The sequence below is a fragment of the Aspergillus multicolor genome, assembly GCF_047715735.1.
Source record: "Aspergillus multicolor strain CBS 133.54 unplaced genomic scaffold BDW74scaffold_1, whole genome shotgun sequence".
NCBI lineage: Eukaryota > Fungi > Ascomycota > Eurotiomycetes > Eurotiales > Aspergillaceae > Aspergillus > Aspergillus multicolor.
Window position 1 is genome coordinate 690,058 of NW_027395952.1, and position 15,959 is coordinate 706,016.

At 53.3% G+C, this 15,959-nt stretch overlaps 6 protein-coding genes across 6 annotated transcripts; 5 read left to right on the plus strand and 1 right to left on the minus strand.

The window, feature by feature from the left end:
* Positions 1–680: 680 nt before the first annotated feature.
* Positions 681–3,249, plus strand: BDW74DRAFT_141776 (Ytp1 family protein). The gene is made up of 4 exons (XM_073722609.1): positions 681–1,209; positions 1,270–1,916; positions 1,965–2,657; positions 2,705–3,249. Exons 1-4 carry the CDS (start codon positions 960–962, stop codon positions 2,882–2,884), a joined length of 1,770 nt encoding a protein of 589 aa, XP_073589474.1. The 5' UTR covers positions 681–959; the 3' UTR covers positions 2,885–3,249.
* Positions 3,250–3,402: 153 nt separating this feature from the next.
* On the minus strand, positions 3,403–7,536 carry BDW74DRAFT_164568 (uncharacterized protein; the record flags this gene model as incomplete). The annotated part of the gene is made up of 7 exons (XM_073726282.1): positions 3,403–4,145; positions 4,204–4,405; positions 4,456–4,914; positions 4,945–7,038; positions 7,092–7,183; positions 7,244–7,429; positions 7,485–7,536. 7 exons carry the CDS (start codon positions 7,534–7,536, stop codon positions 3,403–3,405), a joined length of 3,828 nt encoding a protein of 1,275 aa, XP_073589475.1.
* A 558-nt stretch (positions 7,537–8,094) lies between these two features.
* On the plus strand, positions 8,095–9,892 carry BDW74DRAFT_164565 (sugar porter family MFS transporter; the record flags this gene model as incomplete). Its single annotated transcript, XM_073726281.1, has 5 exons — positions 8,095–8,311; positions 8,370–8,626; positions 8,691–8,756; positions 8,810–9,466; positions 9,530–9,892. The coding sequence occupies 5 exons, from the start codon at positions 8,095–8,097 to the stop codon at positions 9,890–9,892; spliced, it is 1,560 nt and encodes a 519-aa protein (XP_073589476.1).
* Positions 9,893–10,079: 187 nt separating this feature from the next.
* On the plus strand, positions 10,080–10,962 carry BDW74DRAFT_141781 (uncharacterized protein). The gene is made up of 3 exons (XM_073722610.1): positions 10,080–10,437; positions 10,497–10,885; positions 10,940–10,962. Exons 1-2 carry the CDS (start codon positions 10,177–10,179, stop codon positions 10,503–10,505), a joined length of 270 nt encoding a protein of 89 aa, XP_073589477.1. The 5' UTR covers positions 10,080–10,176; the 3' UTR covers positions 10,506–10,885; positions 10,940–10,962.
* On the plus strand, positions 10,080–11,948 carry BDW74DRAFT_141782 (S-adenosyl-L-methionine-dependent methyltransferase). The gene is made up of 5 exons (XM_073722611.1): positions 10,080–10,437; positions 10,497–10,749; positions 10,838–10,885; positions 10,940–11,478; positions 11,541–11,948. Exons 2-5 carry the CDS (start codon positions 10,609–10,611, stop codon positions 11,725–11,727), a joined length of 915 nt encoding a protein of 304 aa, XP_073589478.1. The 5' UTR covers positions 10,080–10,437; positions 10,497–10,608; the 3' UTR covers positions 11,728–11,948.
* A 439-nt stretch (positions 11,949–12,387) lies between these two features.
* BDW74DRAFT_164571 (GPI-anchor transamidase subunit GAA1) lies at positions 12,388–15,922 on the plus strand (the record flags this gene model as incomplete). The annotated part of the gene is made up of 9 exons (XM_073726283.1): positions 12,388–12,580; positions 12,639–12,858; positions 12,920–13,107; positions 13,156–13,359; positions 13,424–13,450; positions 13,826–14,111; positions 14,180–14,418; positions 14,480–15,375; positions 15,440–15,922. The coding sequence occupies 9 exons, from the start codon at positions 12,388–12,390 to the stop codon at positions 15,920–15,922; spliced, it is 2,736 nt and encodes a 911-aa protein (XP_073589479.1).
* Positions 15,923–15,959: the final 37 nt, after the last annotated feature.

Below are 15,959 nucleotides of genomic sequence, written 5' to 3' on the forward strand. Positions count from 1 at the left end.
TTACCTTTAGTATGTAAATAGATGTCAATGGTGTGCGAGACATACAAGGCAGCCTCGGACCGATCGCAGGCACTATCTCTAACAGAAACAGAGTATGGGGGCCGGCCAGGCACAGTACCTGATGAGGTCATCTCCAAGGTGGGCTTGGCACCGAGTGAGCTGGATTTGAAGTCACTCTGCCGATTACTCCGAGCCCGATTTTCGCCCGGCTTTTTGACTTACTGTGCTGGGAAAGTGCTTGTGCACCGTGCCCGTGAAGAACTGAAGAACCCAGATGAAGGCCCAGACCGAATACACTGTCCAGACTCCAGAGCGGTTATCGTACGACTGATGACGTCGCTGTCATCTACCGTAGGTACTGCCTTTTTCTGCAGTGTGGTAATGAGACGAAACTGTAGGGACTCAGTAGCCAAGTATCTGGGTCAAGCAATGCCTTGCAGGTCAAACACCGATGGATAGACGGTGTAGGGCGTGATAGTGTGCTGAAAAGGAAAATCTTTTGCGACGAAGGAACCCAGAGATGCAGACGCTGGAAAGAGCAAGTCCCCACTCTAATTTCCACGCCCCAGCTCCAGTGCTATCCCCGCCTGTCTCCGAAGTACAACAAAGTCAGGTCAAGAATTTATTGAATAAAAGACCGCTCGCTCCTCTCCTCACTCTGCCTGTCTTCCCTTTTCCTGTCCCTTGCTCCCTTCTTCCTATGCCCGCTTCCCACCCTCACCCATCCGTCTAGGAGTATACCTCGCGCCCTTCAGCCCTTCAGCCCTATAGAACGGGCAGTGACGACGGAAGCTGCATTCCCCTCACAGCTCTCCTCAGCTTCCGAGAGCTCCGTACGCCGTACATTTGCTTCAACTTCGACTGCTCGAGCTGTAGCTCGACTAATAGCAGCTGTCCACAGACTCGGAGAGCTTAAATTAGCCTTTTCGCGTCCTTTTTATAGAGAAACTTTTTGCGCCATGCTGCAGCGCATCTCGCGCGCCGCACTCGCGGCTCTCCTACTAGCCTCTGTCGCAAGTGCTCTTGCCCACGGTGACGACCATGAGGATATGAACATGGAAATGGACATGGGGGATTCTCACGAGCACGCGCAACCTGACACAAACAACGACTCCCCCTTGAGCTACTTTGCCTACGGGCAGTACACGGGATGGATTGTGGCACACATTGCGCTCATGGTTGTCGCATGGTGCTTCGTGCTACCAACAGGTACGTTTTACCCCCTATTGACAACCCTCGTGTCGCGCATCGCAAATTGACCCATTTCAGCTGTGATGTTCAGCATTGCGCGGTCCCGCTTGGCGCTCCTGTCGCAATTCGTTTTCCTCGTGTTGAACGCGGTCGGTTTGTTCGTCGGCATCGTCTACAATACCCAGACCCCCGATCTCTATGAGAACAACACCCACCACAAGATTGGCTGGGTTGCGACCTGGGTGATCGCGGCGCAGATCGTGATGGCCCTGATCTTCGCCTATGCCGGTCGAGGCGAGAAGGCTGAGAACGCTTACGAGCACGCGCAGTTCCTACCCGTATCAACTGACGATATGGTCGAAAGCCCGACTACCTTCCCCGCCGGCATTCGCCATGAATACCGCTGGTCGAGGGACAGCGGCCAGGGCACTGAGAGGAACACAGCGTCCCTTCACAGCCGCGCGAGCTCGTCTTGCCCTTCGCCTTCCGATGAGTACGACGGCTTCGAAAAACCTGAAGAGGATATTCCTGAGCAGCCTTCCGAGTCTCGCGGATTCATGCGCACCGGCGTCCTCGATCGTTTCCTTGCCCACCGTGTCCCGGCCTTGGTCTCTGCCCGCGCCCTTCGAATCCTCAGCTTCGTATACAATGTCATTGATAGACTCATTCTGCTGCTGGGTACCATTGCGCTTGTCACCGGTTGCGTGACTTACGGCGGTATTTTCGTAAGTACAGCGACCTGGCATGCTATGAGCCCCACTAACAACCTATAGCGCGACAGGGAAATTTTCAACGGCCTGGCACACTTCATCAAAGGCGGCATCTTCTTCTGGTACGGAATCCTCACCCTCGGCCGGATGATGGGTTGCTGGGCGGACTTGGGCTGGGCTTGGAACGTTAAGCCCCCGCGCGAGATCGTCGGCTGGAAGGCCAATGTTCGCAGTGGCGAGTTCACCGAGTCTGCGGTCATCTTCTCCTACGGCGTGAGCAATGTCTTTCTCGAGCATCTCGGCGGCTGGGGCGGTGCCTGGACTGCTACTGATTTCGAGCACGTGTCGATCGCCGTCCTGTTCTTCGGTGGTGGTCTTTGCGGTATGCTTTTCGAGTCGAGGCGCCTCAAGAGTTGGCTGAACAACACCATCCTTCGTGCTCCTACTCACCTAGAAGCGGAAACCGCCCACGCATGGAGTGCGCCCGATACCCAGGAGGTGTCACTCAACCCAATGCCTGCGCTTATCATCCTGCTTCTGGGCATGATGATGGGAGGACACCACCAAACTAGCATGGTCTCCAGTATGGTCCACAAGTCTTGGGGTAATATGCTCATCGGCTTTGCCTTGGCCCGAGGTGTGACTTATGTCTTGATGTACCTGAAGCCTCCGAGCTCGTACCTGCCTTCTCGCCCGCCAACCGAGATCGTCGCCTCCTTCTGCTTGATTTCTGGAGGTCTCATCTTCATGCTGAGTGTAAGTCTGCACAAAACCAAACAAGCAACATCAACTAACATAAATAGGCCCGCAATGTCGTTGAAGCATTGGAATACTACGAGCTCGATGCGATGTTCGCTACCAGCCTCGCGATGGGCTTGACCGTCTTCATCATGGCTTGGGAAATCATCGTCATTTCCATCAAAGCCTGGGCTGTCAAGCGCCAGGCTCGTCCACGGCTCACTCCTTATCGGTTCCCCGCGTAATCGCGCCTCCGAATAGCGAATACACCCGGCACTTTTGCCCTGGCTCTAGTGTCACCACCCCAGATACCCGACAAGTCAGCAAGTTGTGTCATGAAAATTCAAACCACAAAAATATAGCGTGGTGCTTTGGAACGAGTATTATACCCCTTTATACCGTTGATTTCTACAGCCTGGTATCTGGCTTTGTTCCGGCTGCTGTTGCTGGCATGTCTTGTCTTCAGTTGCTATATACCAGGACCTCTTTTGATGCCTTATGTTGTATGTTGTTTCCTTGGTTATGATACGCCTGCAATGTTAATATGAACGTTGATGTCAATGACATGGACATGGATAATGATAATGTGATTGGGAATGTGTTTGCTCCATGCTCTAAGTGTAAAAGATCATAGTCATCTGACTATCTACCTAAAGTAGCCCAATGCCCAAGATAGCCTCTTGGCTTCTCCTTCATGAACCGTTTCCCTTCATCAATTCATCCTTTCATCACCGACCCCATCTGCAAAATAGTGAAGACGGACTCATGATGCAGCTGCCATTACATGCCTGCCCGCTGCTCCGTAACCGCCTCCACCAGGCGTACAAATCCGCAGCCGGTCACCGGCCTTGACATAGCACGACGCCTTTCCACCAACGTTGATGACCTGCCCACTCTTCCGAATCCACAGATTCACACCCCTAGCAGCTGGCTGACCCCCCGCCATCCCATACGGCTGGAAGACTCGCCTCTCAGAAAGAATACCAGCATGCATATCAATCAGAAACTCCACTTCTCTCACGACACCATCCCCACCCCTAAACTCCCCATGGCCTCCACTCTCCTTCCGCAAACTAAACTGCCTCAGCAAAACCGGATACCTCCGCTCCAAAACCTCAGGATCCGTAATGCGCGTGTTCGTCATGTGGCAGTGGATGCCGTCCTCGCCAACCCAGCCGGGCCCGGCACCGCTCCCGCCCGCAATGGTCTCATAGTATCCGAACCCGCTCTTGGCGCTGAGGCCGAAGGTGAAGTTTGCCATGCAGCCGTTGCTGGCGGCACAGACTTCGAAGGCCTTCAGGATCACGTCGACCAGCCGCTGGTTTGTCAGGCCGTTGCCGGCGGCCACGGCGGCTTCTTTTGTGGGCGCTAGCAGACTGCCCTCGGGGATTATTATATTCACGGGGAGCAAGCATCCTTGGTTTAAGGGGATGTCGCCGCCGACTAGGCATCGCAGGGTGTAAATTATGCCGGCGTTGGAGATTGCTCGGGGGGCGTTCCAGTTGCCTACGAACAGACGAAGTTAGTTTTGTGCTGGGGGGTAAGTATGTGGTGGATTGCTTACCGTATGCTTGAGGGCTAGTTCCCGAAAAGTCGAAGTCTGCGTATCCTGTGCCTGGGTCTATTTTGATGGACAAGTGGATTCTTGAACCGTCGTCCATGAAGTCTTCTGCCTCGAAGACAGTTTGACCCTTCTCCCTGACCATCTTCTTGAAGAGCTCCCTGACGGCATTCTCAGAAGCTTTTTGGACTTCGCCCATATACAACTGTGAAGGGTTGTTAGTCAATGTCGTCCTGGGGATACAGAGCGCCTTACCAGGACCGTATCCAAGGTGTACTCCTTGATCAATAACCTGATGAGATTGTTTCCCTTGTGGTTGGCGGCAGTTTGTGCCTTGATATCGGTAATGTTATCCTGGAATGACCTTGCTCCTTCGCACCCAGGGAATCGAGCTGGATCCACCACCATGGCTTGATAAATACGTTCCTCCTGGAATACTCCATCCTCAATGATTTTCATGCTGTCGATAACGGCTCCCTCCTCCCAGATCTCTTTTGAAGTAGCGGGCATGGACCCAGGAACGATGCCACCGACGTCTGCATGGTGACCTCTAGATGCCGTCCAGAACAGGATTTCCTCTCCGGCCGCGTCAAAAACGGGGCTGATGACCGTCAAGTCCGGTAGATGTGCGCCACCAGCAGCTGGGGCGTTACTCAAGAACACGTCTCCCTCCTTAATGTTGCCTTTCCAGTGCTCGATCTGCCACTTTACCGCCTGAGCCATACTACCCAGCATCGCTGGCACATGTGGAGCATTGGCTACGAGCCCGCCGTCGGCCGAGAAGATAGCACAGCTAAAGTCGAGACGCTCTTTAATGTTGGTGCTCACTGATGTCTTTTGTAAGGCACGGCCCATTTGCTCTGCTATACCCATGAACCGGTTCGCAAAAACAGACAGCTTGATCGGGTCGATGGCAGCTTCTGCGCCGGTGGCAGGAGCATTGTCAACGTCGATGACCAGCATCGAGGATAATGCTGTTGCGGTGGCATTTGGTGTGATGACAATTGTCTGCGTCTGGTCGATCACAACGGCCGGCCCACGAACTGTCTCTCCCACCTCAATATCTTGCAGGTGGAACATGGGCGCGTCTATCAGTCCAGTCTCGGTGAAGAACATCTTCGTTGTCTCCTTGGACTCGACCTGGCGAGTTGCCTTGATGGACTCTAGTTCACTGAGGCCAGGCGTATCAGTTGAGATGGTCTTAGCCGTTGTTCGGACTCGGATATCGTCAATGATGATGTGCCGACCTGTCGGTGTGAATCCAAACTCGTGATGATGCTGGTCGACGAATTTCGCGGCAAAGTCCCATGACTCTTCAGGCTTCTCGATCATCAGCGATGTGTCGCTACCCTCGTACCGCAGATTGAGGAAATAAGTAGACTCAATGAACTTGCACGACGGATCCATCTCTTTGATTGACCGCGTCGCCTTCTCCTCTAGCTCGTCGAGGACTGATCTGATGTGCGGCTGTGTCGGCGTAGAGAGGATATCCGAGCAGGGCTTACGCTCCTCTTGCGTGGTATCTGCAAGCGCCATCCCGTACGCAGAGAGGACGGACGAGTATTTGTGTATCGCAACTCTTGAAATACCCAAGGCTCGAGCAATATCGCAAGCGTGCTGGCCACCAGCGCCCCCAAATGCCGCGAGAATATGATCAGACGCCGCATACCCCTTTGCTTCCGTGAGAGCCCGGATTGGCCTGCACATTGTCTCGTTGGCCACGGTGATGAAACCATTAGCCACTTCATGCACACTGAGCTGTGTACCCTGGTCACGATTAATCTCGTCCGCCAGTTCTGCTAACCGCTCAAACGAAGCTTGCACATCAAGCGGCTGATCCTGCGATGGGCCAAATATTGCCGGGAAGCACTCAGGCAGGATGCGGCCCAGGACTAAGTTTGCGTCTGTGATTGTTGCAGGCCCTCCTTTGCGGTAACACGCAGGCCCGGGGTGTGATCCAGCACTTTGCGGACCAACGGCCAAGATACCCTTTCGCCATGACAGCACGCTGCCGCCACCGGCAGCAACCGTGTTAATGTCTAGTTGTGGGACTTGCACGGAGACACCGGCTGTCGTGGACTCGAAGACGTGCTCTAGAGAGCCGGCATAACGCGATACGTCTGTTGATGTTCCTCCCATGTCAAAGCCGACCACTGCCTGCGGCTTCTCTGGCATATAGCAGGTCCTCGCGTATCCAATGACGCCTCCCGCAGGACCGGAGAGCAGGGCCCTCAATCCTGACAATTTCGACGGATGTACCAGTCCACCGTCCGACTGCATGATCCTCCAGTTGACATTCTTCAGGCTGTTCGGTTCAACACCGGCCTTGAACCCTTCCAGGTAATTGTGGATCTCTGGCGTAAGGTACGCATCCGTGACAGCGGAGTTCGCACGCGAGAGCATTTTGATAGCCGGCGAGAGCTGACTCGAGATGGAGATCTGCGTGAACCCTATTCTCTTGGCTTCCGCGGCTACTGCCAGCTCGTGCTCGGGGAATGTATATGAGTGCAGGAAGCAGATGGCGATACTGCGGAATCCCTCAGCGAAGGTTTCCTCTAGCTCTTTCCGGGTGGCTTCCATGTCGAGTTTCTCGAGGATGCGGATTCGCTCGCCTGATAGGCCGATTAGGACGTCGTCGTTGTCTTCTTGGGTTGTCGTCATCGTGCCATTGCGGGCATCTTCAGATTCAGACAGCTCGTCCGTTCTCCTATATGATGTTGAATCGTGCAGTGTTACTCGCTCAGGAACCTCGACGACTTTGGAGTACAGCAGCTCTGGGCGTTTTACGTTCAAAGCGAACATATCTGGTCGTGATTGGTTCCCAATTTTGAGGAGGTCCTATAACTCTATCAGAATCTGGAGTCTGGATGTTTGGATCCGATCCAACTTACTCTGAACCCGCGCGTGATAAACAGCGCAGTCTTAGCGCCTTGCCGCTCAAGTAGGGCATTTGTAGCAACTGTTGTTCCCATCCGTAATGAGCCTGGGAGCTATCCGTCAGCATAGAATAACATTTGAGAAGTCTCTAGGCAGGGACACGCACCTATGCAGCTCAAATCTAGTGGGACACCTCGAGGGATCGAGGCTCCTGTCGCCTCTTCCACGATCCGCCGCAGGGCTTCAATAGGCGCATCCTGATAGTTCTTCGGATCTCTCGATAAGAGCTTGAAGACCTTCTCTGTGCCATCGGGGTAGATCGAAATGACGTCTGTGAATGTGCCTCCGCGGTCTGGGATACAAATGAGTACGCTAGCCAATGTGAGCATGTTGAGATCAGGACGCACCTATCGATACTTTGATGTCGCTCACTGGCGTCGTGTATCCGATTGAGCCCATCTTGAGTTGTGTTGGGTTAGGCTTTGTGAAAGACTTCTACTTGACAGCAGTCGGTTCTATCGCGCCTTATATCCACCCTTACCTACGGGGGAGCTCCATCGAAACGCGTGACTAAGTTGCTCTACTATTCGGATGAGGCCTCCGAGATATGCGTGCGGAGAGGGCACCGACTCCATCTCCAAGACTCCGACTCCAACCCTACTCCAACGGTCAACCACATGTGTCGGAGGTGACGTCCGAGAACTTATCCCACCAATCTGATAAGTGATAGCGTATCTAACTCCGGGCAAGATCAACGATAAGATACAATTCTCTTTGTCTTACCATATGACTCGAGGTTGCGGGGGACCGGTTTGACTGGGCGCTGGCGCCATGCCAGCCCTGGACATATGTATGTGCTCTGCTGCCGCTCAGCAACGGCCAGTATGGCCGGGCTTCTGGAATCCTGTTGCTCAGTTTATATCTCGCTTGTTATTACGTGATCCATTCATTGATATCCGCTCTCGTTTCACTTTACTAATGGCCTAGCCCTATACTTCTCCCAAAGCAACCGCCAACATGGGGTTCGCCTTCAACAGCAAAGACACCAGCACTCCCCGCGAGGTCTTCAACTGGAAGCTCTTCTGGGTGGTTTTCGTCGCCATGGGCGGCTCCGTGATCTTCGGCTACGACCTTGCTTTCATCGGCGGTGTCTTCTCACTCCCTTCGTTCATTGAACGGTTCGAACTGGCGGATAAAGACACGAGCGCTATCCAGGCTCATATGGTCAATACTTGTATGTGTGGCACGAACTCCAAACTAATGGCATGTTAGCTAACGCTCCATGTCTACAGTTCAAGGCGGTGCCTTCTTCGGCGTGATGCTGTTCTATTACTTTAACGAGCGTTTCGGACGCCGCATTGCGCTAATGGCTGCGGGCGTGGTGTTTAACCTCGGCGTCGTGATGCAGGTCGCTTGCCAGGGCAATATACCTGCTTTCTATGTGGGAAGGCTGGTGAGTGGGTTGGGGATTGGGGGCACGACGTTTGTCATTCCGCAGTATCTTTCTGAGTGTGCGCCTGCTGCTGCTAGAGGTGGGATTGTTGGCTGTGTGAGCATTTTTTGGAGAAGTTTAGTTGGATGGACGGGAAGACTAATAATTGTCTACAACATAGTTCGAGATTGGAGTCCAGGTCGGAACGATCGTAGGCTTCTGGATTAATTACGGGGTTGAGAAGGGGGTATGTTTAGTTACCTATCTATTGAGGCAGACACTCACTCACTCTGTGTACAGGTAGACTCAACACTCGACCGCCAATGGTTCATCCCCATAACCTTCCAATTCATCCCAGCAACCCTCATGATCCTCGGCCTCTGTTTCCTCTGCGAGTCACCCCGCTGGTACTACACGCGCGGCCGGCACTCCGAAGCCCAAACAGCCCTAACATGGCTCCGGCGCCTCCCAGCCTCCCACCCCTACGTCGCAAGCGAACTAGCAGACTACGAGCGGCAAATGGAGCACGAGCTCTCCATCACTTCAGCGTCCGGGTTCCGCGCCGTCCTAACAGAAACATTCAACAGGCGCATCATCCCGCGCCTCGTCCACGGCTGTCTGCTCATGATCTTCCAGAATAGCACGGGCATCAACGCGATGAACAACTTCTCCGTGACGTTCTTCCAGGTCATTGGGTATAGGGGCTCCTCGGCGAAACTGTTTTCCACGGGGATTTATGGGATTGTCAAGGGTGTCATGGCTACAGTTACGTTTCTTCTCTTGGTTGACCGGTTCGGTCGGAGACCGCTTCTTTTCGTGGGGTCGGTGATGTGCGCGTTTTCGATGTTCTATGTTGCGGCGTATTCGTCTATCACGGATTCGTTCCATACGGCCCAGGATAAGAATGCTGCTAGTAACTCCGCTGCGGCGTTTATCTATATCTTTGGCGCGGGCTATGTATGGCCTTTTTCTTCTCTCCCTGCTCCCTTTCCACACCCGGTATGTGCTAATATGCAATAGGCCATCGGCTGGAACCTCCCCTGGATCATCGCAGCTGAAATCTACCCGACCAGAGTACGCTCCTTCTGCATGGTAATGACAACGTGCGCGCACTGGGTCGGCGAGTTCTACACCACATACGCGGTGACATATATGTTTGACGCCATTACGTACGGGACATTCCTGTTCTTCGGGTCGATGACTGTCCTGGGCGCACTCTACGTGTATCTCTTCGTGCCGGAGACGAACGGCGTCCCGCTGGAGGATATGGATAGGTTGTTTGAGGACAAGGGATTTGCGCTTGCGAAGATGAGGGCGTATGAGGCTAGAGTTACTGAAGGGTTAGAGTCAAAGATAGATCCGGGGGAGAAGTCTTTGGCTTAGGACATTCTCTTGACTGTCGATACATACTTTGCACGCCACTGCAGTCCTTGATAGATACAGTTTAGGGCCTGGATAGTCAAGCTCCAGCCAATCGAGAATAGGCAACTAATGCCTGTCAAGGATCCAATTCCTGGCGGCCGCAAACAAAGAAAATGCCCCCCCCCCCCCCCCCCCCCCCCCGGGTGCGAACAAAGAACTCAGGACTCAGGGGCTTTTTAAAACCAGCCGTGGCACCTGGACAGAGATTTTAGCTCCCAGCCATCCATTTCCAGAGACCAAGCAAAATGAGCCGCATTGTTGAATTGGCGGCGCGCATCCAGCAGCGTACGGCAGATATCAACGCCTACCTGCAAGAAAACAACCTCCCACAACCCACCTTCGACGAAGATGGACCGACCGAGCAGAGTCTGATGAGCGAGGAGATGGTGAAGGCACGCGATGATGTTTTGAGCGCCACCCTTGAGCTTCACAATTTGATTCTTGGTCCTGCAATGTGTCTTCGCCCTATGGTACGTACTCCAGATTGCACCCCAATGTTTTGGTTCCCTTAAGAATAGGGTTAACTGCGAGAACAGCTCAATGGGGTTAGTCTACAGGCCATTTACAAGTATGATATTGCTGCGGCGGTGCCGGTCCACGGCGAGATCTCGTTCGCGGAGTTGGCTGATAAGGTCGGGCTGGGCGAGCATAATGTCCGGCGTATCCTTCGTTATGCAATGGTTTTCTATCATGTTTTTAGGGAGCCAAGGGAGGGGTTTGTTGCCCATACTGGTGCGAGCCGCCGGTTGCGTGAGAATCCTAATACTAGGGCTGGATTAGGATATATGTTCGATGAGGTCTGGCCGAGTTTTGCTCATGTATGTTTTCGGTCTGCGTGTTTCCCCCTTCTCATCTGGCCGACAAAACGAGAGAGATGATGAGAACTAACGTGGAGAGGGGGAGTAGACTCTGCTGGCCCTGGAGAAGTCCCAGAGCGATGAGCCCAACGAAGCAGTGAGGTTACCATTCATCCTTCACCACGAATCAGCAACCAACTGACAATGACAGGGCTGGAACCACTACCACAACTCCGACGAGCCTTTCTATAAACACTGCGCGTCGCATCCGGAAATGGCGCAGCGTTTTGGCAAGGCAATGGCGGCATTCGCAGATGCCCACGGCAATGCACCCTCTTTCCTCGGGGATAACTATCCATGGGAGGCCATTGGCAACGATAATGGCAATGGCACAGTCGTCGACCTCGGCGGAGCCAAAGGCCACGTTAGTGCTCTTCTCGCACGGCAATATCCAAACCTCCAGTTCATCGTGCAGGATACCCCGGCGGTGTTAGCCGGTGCGGCAGAGACCCTCCCAGAAAACCTCCGAAGCCGGGTCAAATTCCAGGCCCATGACTTCTTCACGGAGCAGAAGGTCGAGGCAGACGTCTACCTCCTGCGCAATATCTTGCATAACTGGTCGGATACTTACTCGATCCGGATTCTGCGGGCGTTGATCCCTGCACTGCGCCCAGGCTCGAAAGTTGTTATACACGATTACATCCTGCCCCAACCGGGCACCATGTCGAGGATGAAGGAGATGGCTGTAAGGTGAGCGGAACAGAGGCCGTGGCCTCTTATGTTATTCACTAGATTTGCTGACGCGGCGCAAGGGACATGGACCTTATCATGCTCACGCTGTGTAATAGTAGGGAACGTGAGGAGGCTGACTGGGTTGAACTGTTTAAGAAGGCGGACTCTCGGTTCTCGAACGTCAAGATGTGGACGCCTCCGGGTGCGGCACTGTCGATTATTGAAGTCGTCTGGGGCGAAGCTGGGGTTCAGGCAGCGATATCCTAGAGCGCCGTAGGTATTAGACCTGGTACGAAGTCCGTTGGTGTTTAGGAAACAAATCAACGTACGGGAGTAGTGGCCGACATACTAGCTACACTAGTCTTAGACAGGAATAGTCAAAGGCGTCTAGAATCAGGCATCAGTCGATCGAGTATCGGTCGCACGTGACCCGGGGGATCGGCGGGCTGGAAAAATGGCTCCACCACGCGCCAGGAACGAGGGCAGGTCCCTGGACGAGTTCACCCTGTGCTTTTGCCTCTCTTGAAATCTTTGCTTTGCCCTTCGCCTTCTGCTGCGCCGTCGATCAACGGAGTTGCTGTTTCTCTATCTCTCTGCGAAGGCACCATCTTTCAATTCAACTGCGCCTCGAGCCTAGCAGAATTTCTCCGAGTCTCCCGAGTACTGGCCTGGACGTCTTACACAAATCGATTGCTCGCTCTTTGCTCTTGCGTTACGTCTTTTGGAACATATATACGACAAACTGTGCTTTATTGCATCTTCTATAGACCTTCTCAAGACCAAACCTACCTCTCCGTGACTCGCCCCGCCTACGACGGCACTCGTTCAGACCTCGATCAAACCACGTCGCGACTTCAGGTCAGACTAAGGCTTAACCTGCCTTTCGCATAGCATAGCGATTACATTCTCCGGATACCCTCACCAAAGATGGCGTCTCCCGCTGCACTGCCTCCGTTGCCATTCAATCCGTCCAGGGTTCGATCATACGTCCTCCGACTGCCGCTCTTTACGCGCCTCGTTATACTGGCAATACTTGTGTTTTGGATTCTCGAGCTCCAGACGGTCTGGAGCGTAGTTCAATGGGGCGCATTGATTCCGGATGAGCTGGGATTGAAGACCAGTATGTGCTTACTTTGTTAGGGCCGCGACGAAGCGAAAAGTACTGACCGGGCGCGCAGTGTACCGGACCAATACCTACCCCTTCATCCACAACGGCTTCTTCCACGCTTTTTTCAACCTACTTGCCCTGACACCGCTGCTTGAGCGCTTTGAGGCCGAGCACGGGACTCTGACGGCCATTGCGTTGTTCATGGGTCCTCTTTCTACTTTCCCAGCGGGACTGTATGTCTTGATTGAGAAGTTTATTTTCCATGGTAATACCTGGGTGGTTGGATCGAGGTAAGTCGTTCTGTCCCTTTGAATCCCGGAATTATATTGAATGGCGCTAACAATAATTCAGTGTGTGGGTGTTCCTTCTTCTGGGCTCCGAGGCCATCAGGACGTACAAGTCCAACCCTTACTTCAGTCTCGGATCTACCAAAATCCCTACGTGGACTTCGCCGCTTTTTGTATGCGCACTTGTCTGGATTTTGATTCCCAACAACAGCTTCCTTGGGCACCTTTGCTCTATCTTGATTGGTTACCTTCGTAAGTTCTCCTTGCTTGACTTTATACTTTAGAGACTAATCTGTTTAGTTGGCCTCGGCTACCTGAAATTCCTTGTTCCTCCCGAGAAGGTTTTGAGATTCATTGAAGGGAAATTGAACCTACTTGGACGACTGCCACACTACGTCTCAGTTGACCAGAAGACCTACGGCCGATTCGGTGTCCTGCCTACGAATGGCGCTCCTGCAGGTGAACGAGGAACGCCAATGAGCTTCATGTCAGGGTCATCGCAGCGTCTGGGCTCGGCTTGAGACTGCGCTCGGTTTGACCAGACATTCCACTTCTTGTGCATATCTAGCTTTAATAGCGCCTTTTGTAATAGGCTGTATATGCAGCATAGTACTTATTTCCAATAGAATAATGACTGATGTGACGGTGGTTATGGCCATGAATATGTTAAAGATGTGCAGCTGGTCTTTAGCGGCCGACGTAAAATTTCCATATGGAGAGCGATCACCCCGACATTGATCCAACTCGCCCACTCAACGCATGGACTCTGCTAGAGTTCGTGCTGCTTCATGATCATGTCTTTAAAATGTAAGTGAGTTCTTGTCGATTCTCTTATCCGGGCCCTCGCTGCAGCTTTCGCCCGGCGTCCCGCAATTGCTCCGTGACCCCGGATTGTCGCAAAGGGCAGCTCCAGTTCCAGCTCCTGAGATCCTCGAATCGAGTCAATACCGCTAACTCACGACAATGGCAGCTTCACTCCGCAATCTGCGAAATAACCCTCATTTTCTCTTCGTCCGATTACCGTACATCCTCTCCTTCCTCTGCATCGTCTCCGGCGTGATCTGGCTCTTCCTCCTACCCCTCGATGACTACTCGCGCAAGACATACATCTCCGAGAACGCGCTTCTGCCGGGCCAAGTCCACGCCTATTTTGCGGGCAGCGAACAACATGTTTTCCGGGGTTATAAGAGGGAGCTAGAGGGGTTGATTAGTGGAACTGAGAATGAGGGGGAAAAGATTGTGGAACGGACTCCGGTGTATGTTGGACCCTGACTCGGTCATGCTGACTTGCTAAGTTTGGTTACTGATTGGGATGTGGTGAAAGGATCTCGGAGAAGATACAGTCGATCTTGAAAGCTAGCGGGTTGAAGGTCGCGACGCAGGGTTACGAGTATACCTCATCGGCGATCACGCACCAGGGGGAGAACATCTATGCCATTATCCAGGCGCCGCGCGGAGATGCCACGGAGGCGATTGTACTTGTTGCGGCGTGGAAGACTATTGATGGGGAGCTGAATCTCAATGGTGTTAGCCTTGCGCTGACTCTTGCGCGGTACTTCAAGCGTGAGTTTCCGCAAACACAGGACGGTTCATGAACTCTGTTCCACTGACAAATATGCTGCAGGGTGGTCTCTCTGGTCAAAGGATATCATCTTCGTCTTTCCCCCAGACAGCAAAACAGGAACTCAAGCCTGGGTCGACGCTTACCACGACATGCAACCACCTACCGTCCAGCCTCTGCCCTTGAAAAGCGGCGCCTTACAAGGAGGCCTGGTAATTGAGTACCCCTTCGAGCACCGCTTCGAGAACATACACATTATTTACGACGGCGTGAACGGTCAGCTCCCGAACTTGGATCTCTTCAACACGGCTGTCTCCATCGCCGGCGGACAAATGGGCATCGGGACCCGGCTGCAGGAGATGTGGGAACACAACAACAGCTACGAGAAGCGATTGCAGACTATGCTGAGGGGCATGGTGAAGCAGGGTCTTGGATACGCTGCGGGCGCTCATAGCAGCTTCATGCCATACCATATTGACGCCATCACGCTTCAGACTCAAGGAAATGGCTGGCAGGATGAGATGGCGCTTGGCCGGACCGTTGAGGGTCTTTGCCGCAGTCTAAACAACCTCCTCGAACATCTGCACCAAAGTTTCTTCTTCTATCTGCTCATGCAGACGCATCGCTTCGTTAGTATTGGCACTTACCTACCTAGTGCGATGCTCATTGCCGGGAACTTTACGATCATGGCTATTGCCTTATGGCTGCGAACGGGGTACTACAAGGGTCCTGGTTCCGGCAACTCCTCGTCTGCCACTGTGACTCGAGACGAAAAGGCCAGTGAGAGTGAAAAGGAACAACTCTTATCTAAGGATCAACAAACTGTCTGCAAGACTGAAAATTCCACAAAGCCGTCTGCAGTTGCCGAACGCCATCTCGCCCTCCCACTTACCCTCGTTATCAGTCTACATCTGCTCGGTCTCATCCCGCTGTATATCTTCAACAATATCTCCCACGAGGTTAGTCCCCATCCAATCGACCAGGTCATAGAACATTGAAGCATGCGCTAACCATTCCATACAGAAATACCCTCTCGCCACATACACCTCCATCGCGATAAACGCCCTTCTGCCCATCACACTCTCCCTGCTCCTCTCCCGCACCAAGACCTCACAACAGGCCCAACTCCACCTCATCAAATCTCTCTCCCTCCTCCCACTAGGCCTCTTCCTTTCCACCCTCGCAACCCTAAACTTCTCGCTGTCGTTCATGACGGGCCTCCTCTGCGCCCCGTTATCCTTCATTTCGTGTCCTAGCACCACCACAAAGCCAGTCGTGCGCTACGCGTCTGCTATCCTTGGGCTGGTGCTTCTGAATATCCTCTCCCCACCTGTGGTGCTGCTCGCTGTGTGCAAGTTCTTTGGTGCTGATGTGACCACTGTCCTAACGGAAGCGGCGTTTGGATGGGATGTCTGGGGCATGTGGACGCAGGTGGTTGTTTGGTGTGTTTGGTGGCCCGCTTGGGTTGTTGGGGGTGTGGTGCTTGGGGGTGGGTTGTTCAGTTAGTTGAGCTTGTTACTAATGCTTGGTGGTCCAAGCATTA

Excerpts from the sequence above, each read along its gene's own strand:
- BDW74DRAFT_141782 (XM_073722611.1), top strand. The coding sequence starts at position 10,609 with ATGGTTTTCTATCATGTTTTTAGGGAGCCAAGGGAGGGGTTTGTTGCC. Across the intron at positions 10,750-10,837 it reads TCTGGCCGAGTTTTGCTCAT|ACTCTGCTGGCCCTGGAGAA; the intron begins GTATGTTTTCGG and ends GAGGGGGAGTAG. Across the intron at positions 11,479-11,540 it reads ATGAAGGAGATGGCTGTAAG|GGACATGGACCTTATCATGC; the intron begins GTGAGCGGAACA and ends ACGCGGCGCAAG.
- BDW74DRAFT_141781 (XM_073722610.1), top strand. The coding sequence starts at position 10,177 with ATGAGCCGCATTGTTGAATTGGCGGCGCGCATCCAGCAGCGTACGGCA.
- BDW74DRAFT_141776 (XM_073722609.1), top strand. The coding sequence starts at position 960 with ATGCTGCAGCGCATCTCGCGCGCCGCACTCGCGGCTCTCCTACTAGCC. Across the intron at positions 1,917-1,964 it reads TGACTTACGGCGGTATTTTC|CGCGACAGGGAAATTTTCAA; the intron begins GTAAGTACAGCG and ends AACAACCTATAG. Across the intron at positions 2,658-2,704 it reads GTCTCATCTTCATGCTGAGT|GCCCGCAATGTCGTTGAAGC; the intron begins GTAAGTCTGCAC and ends TAACATAAATAG.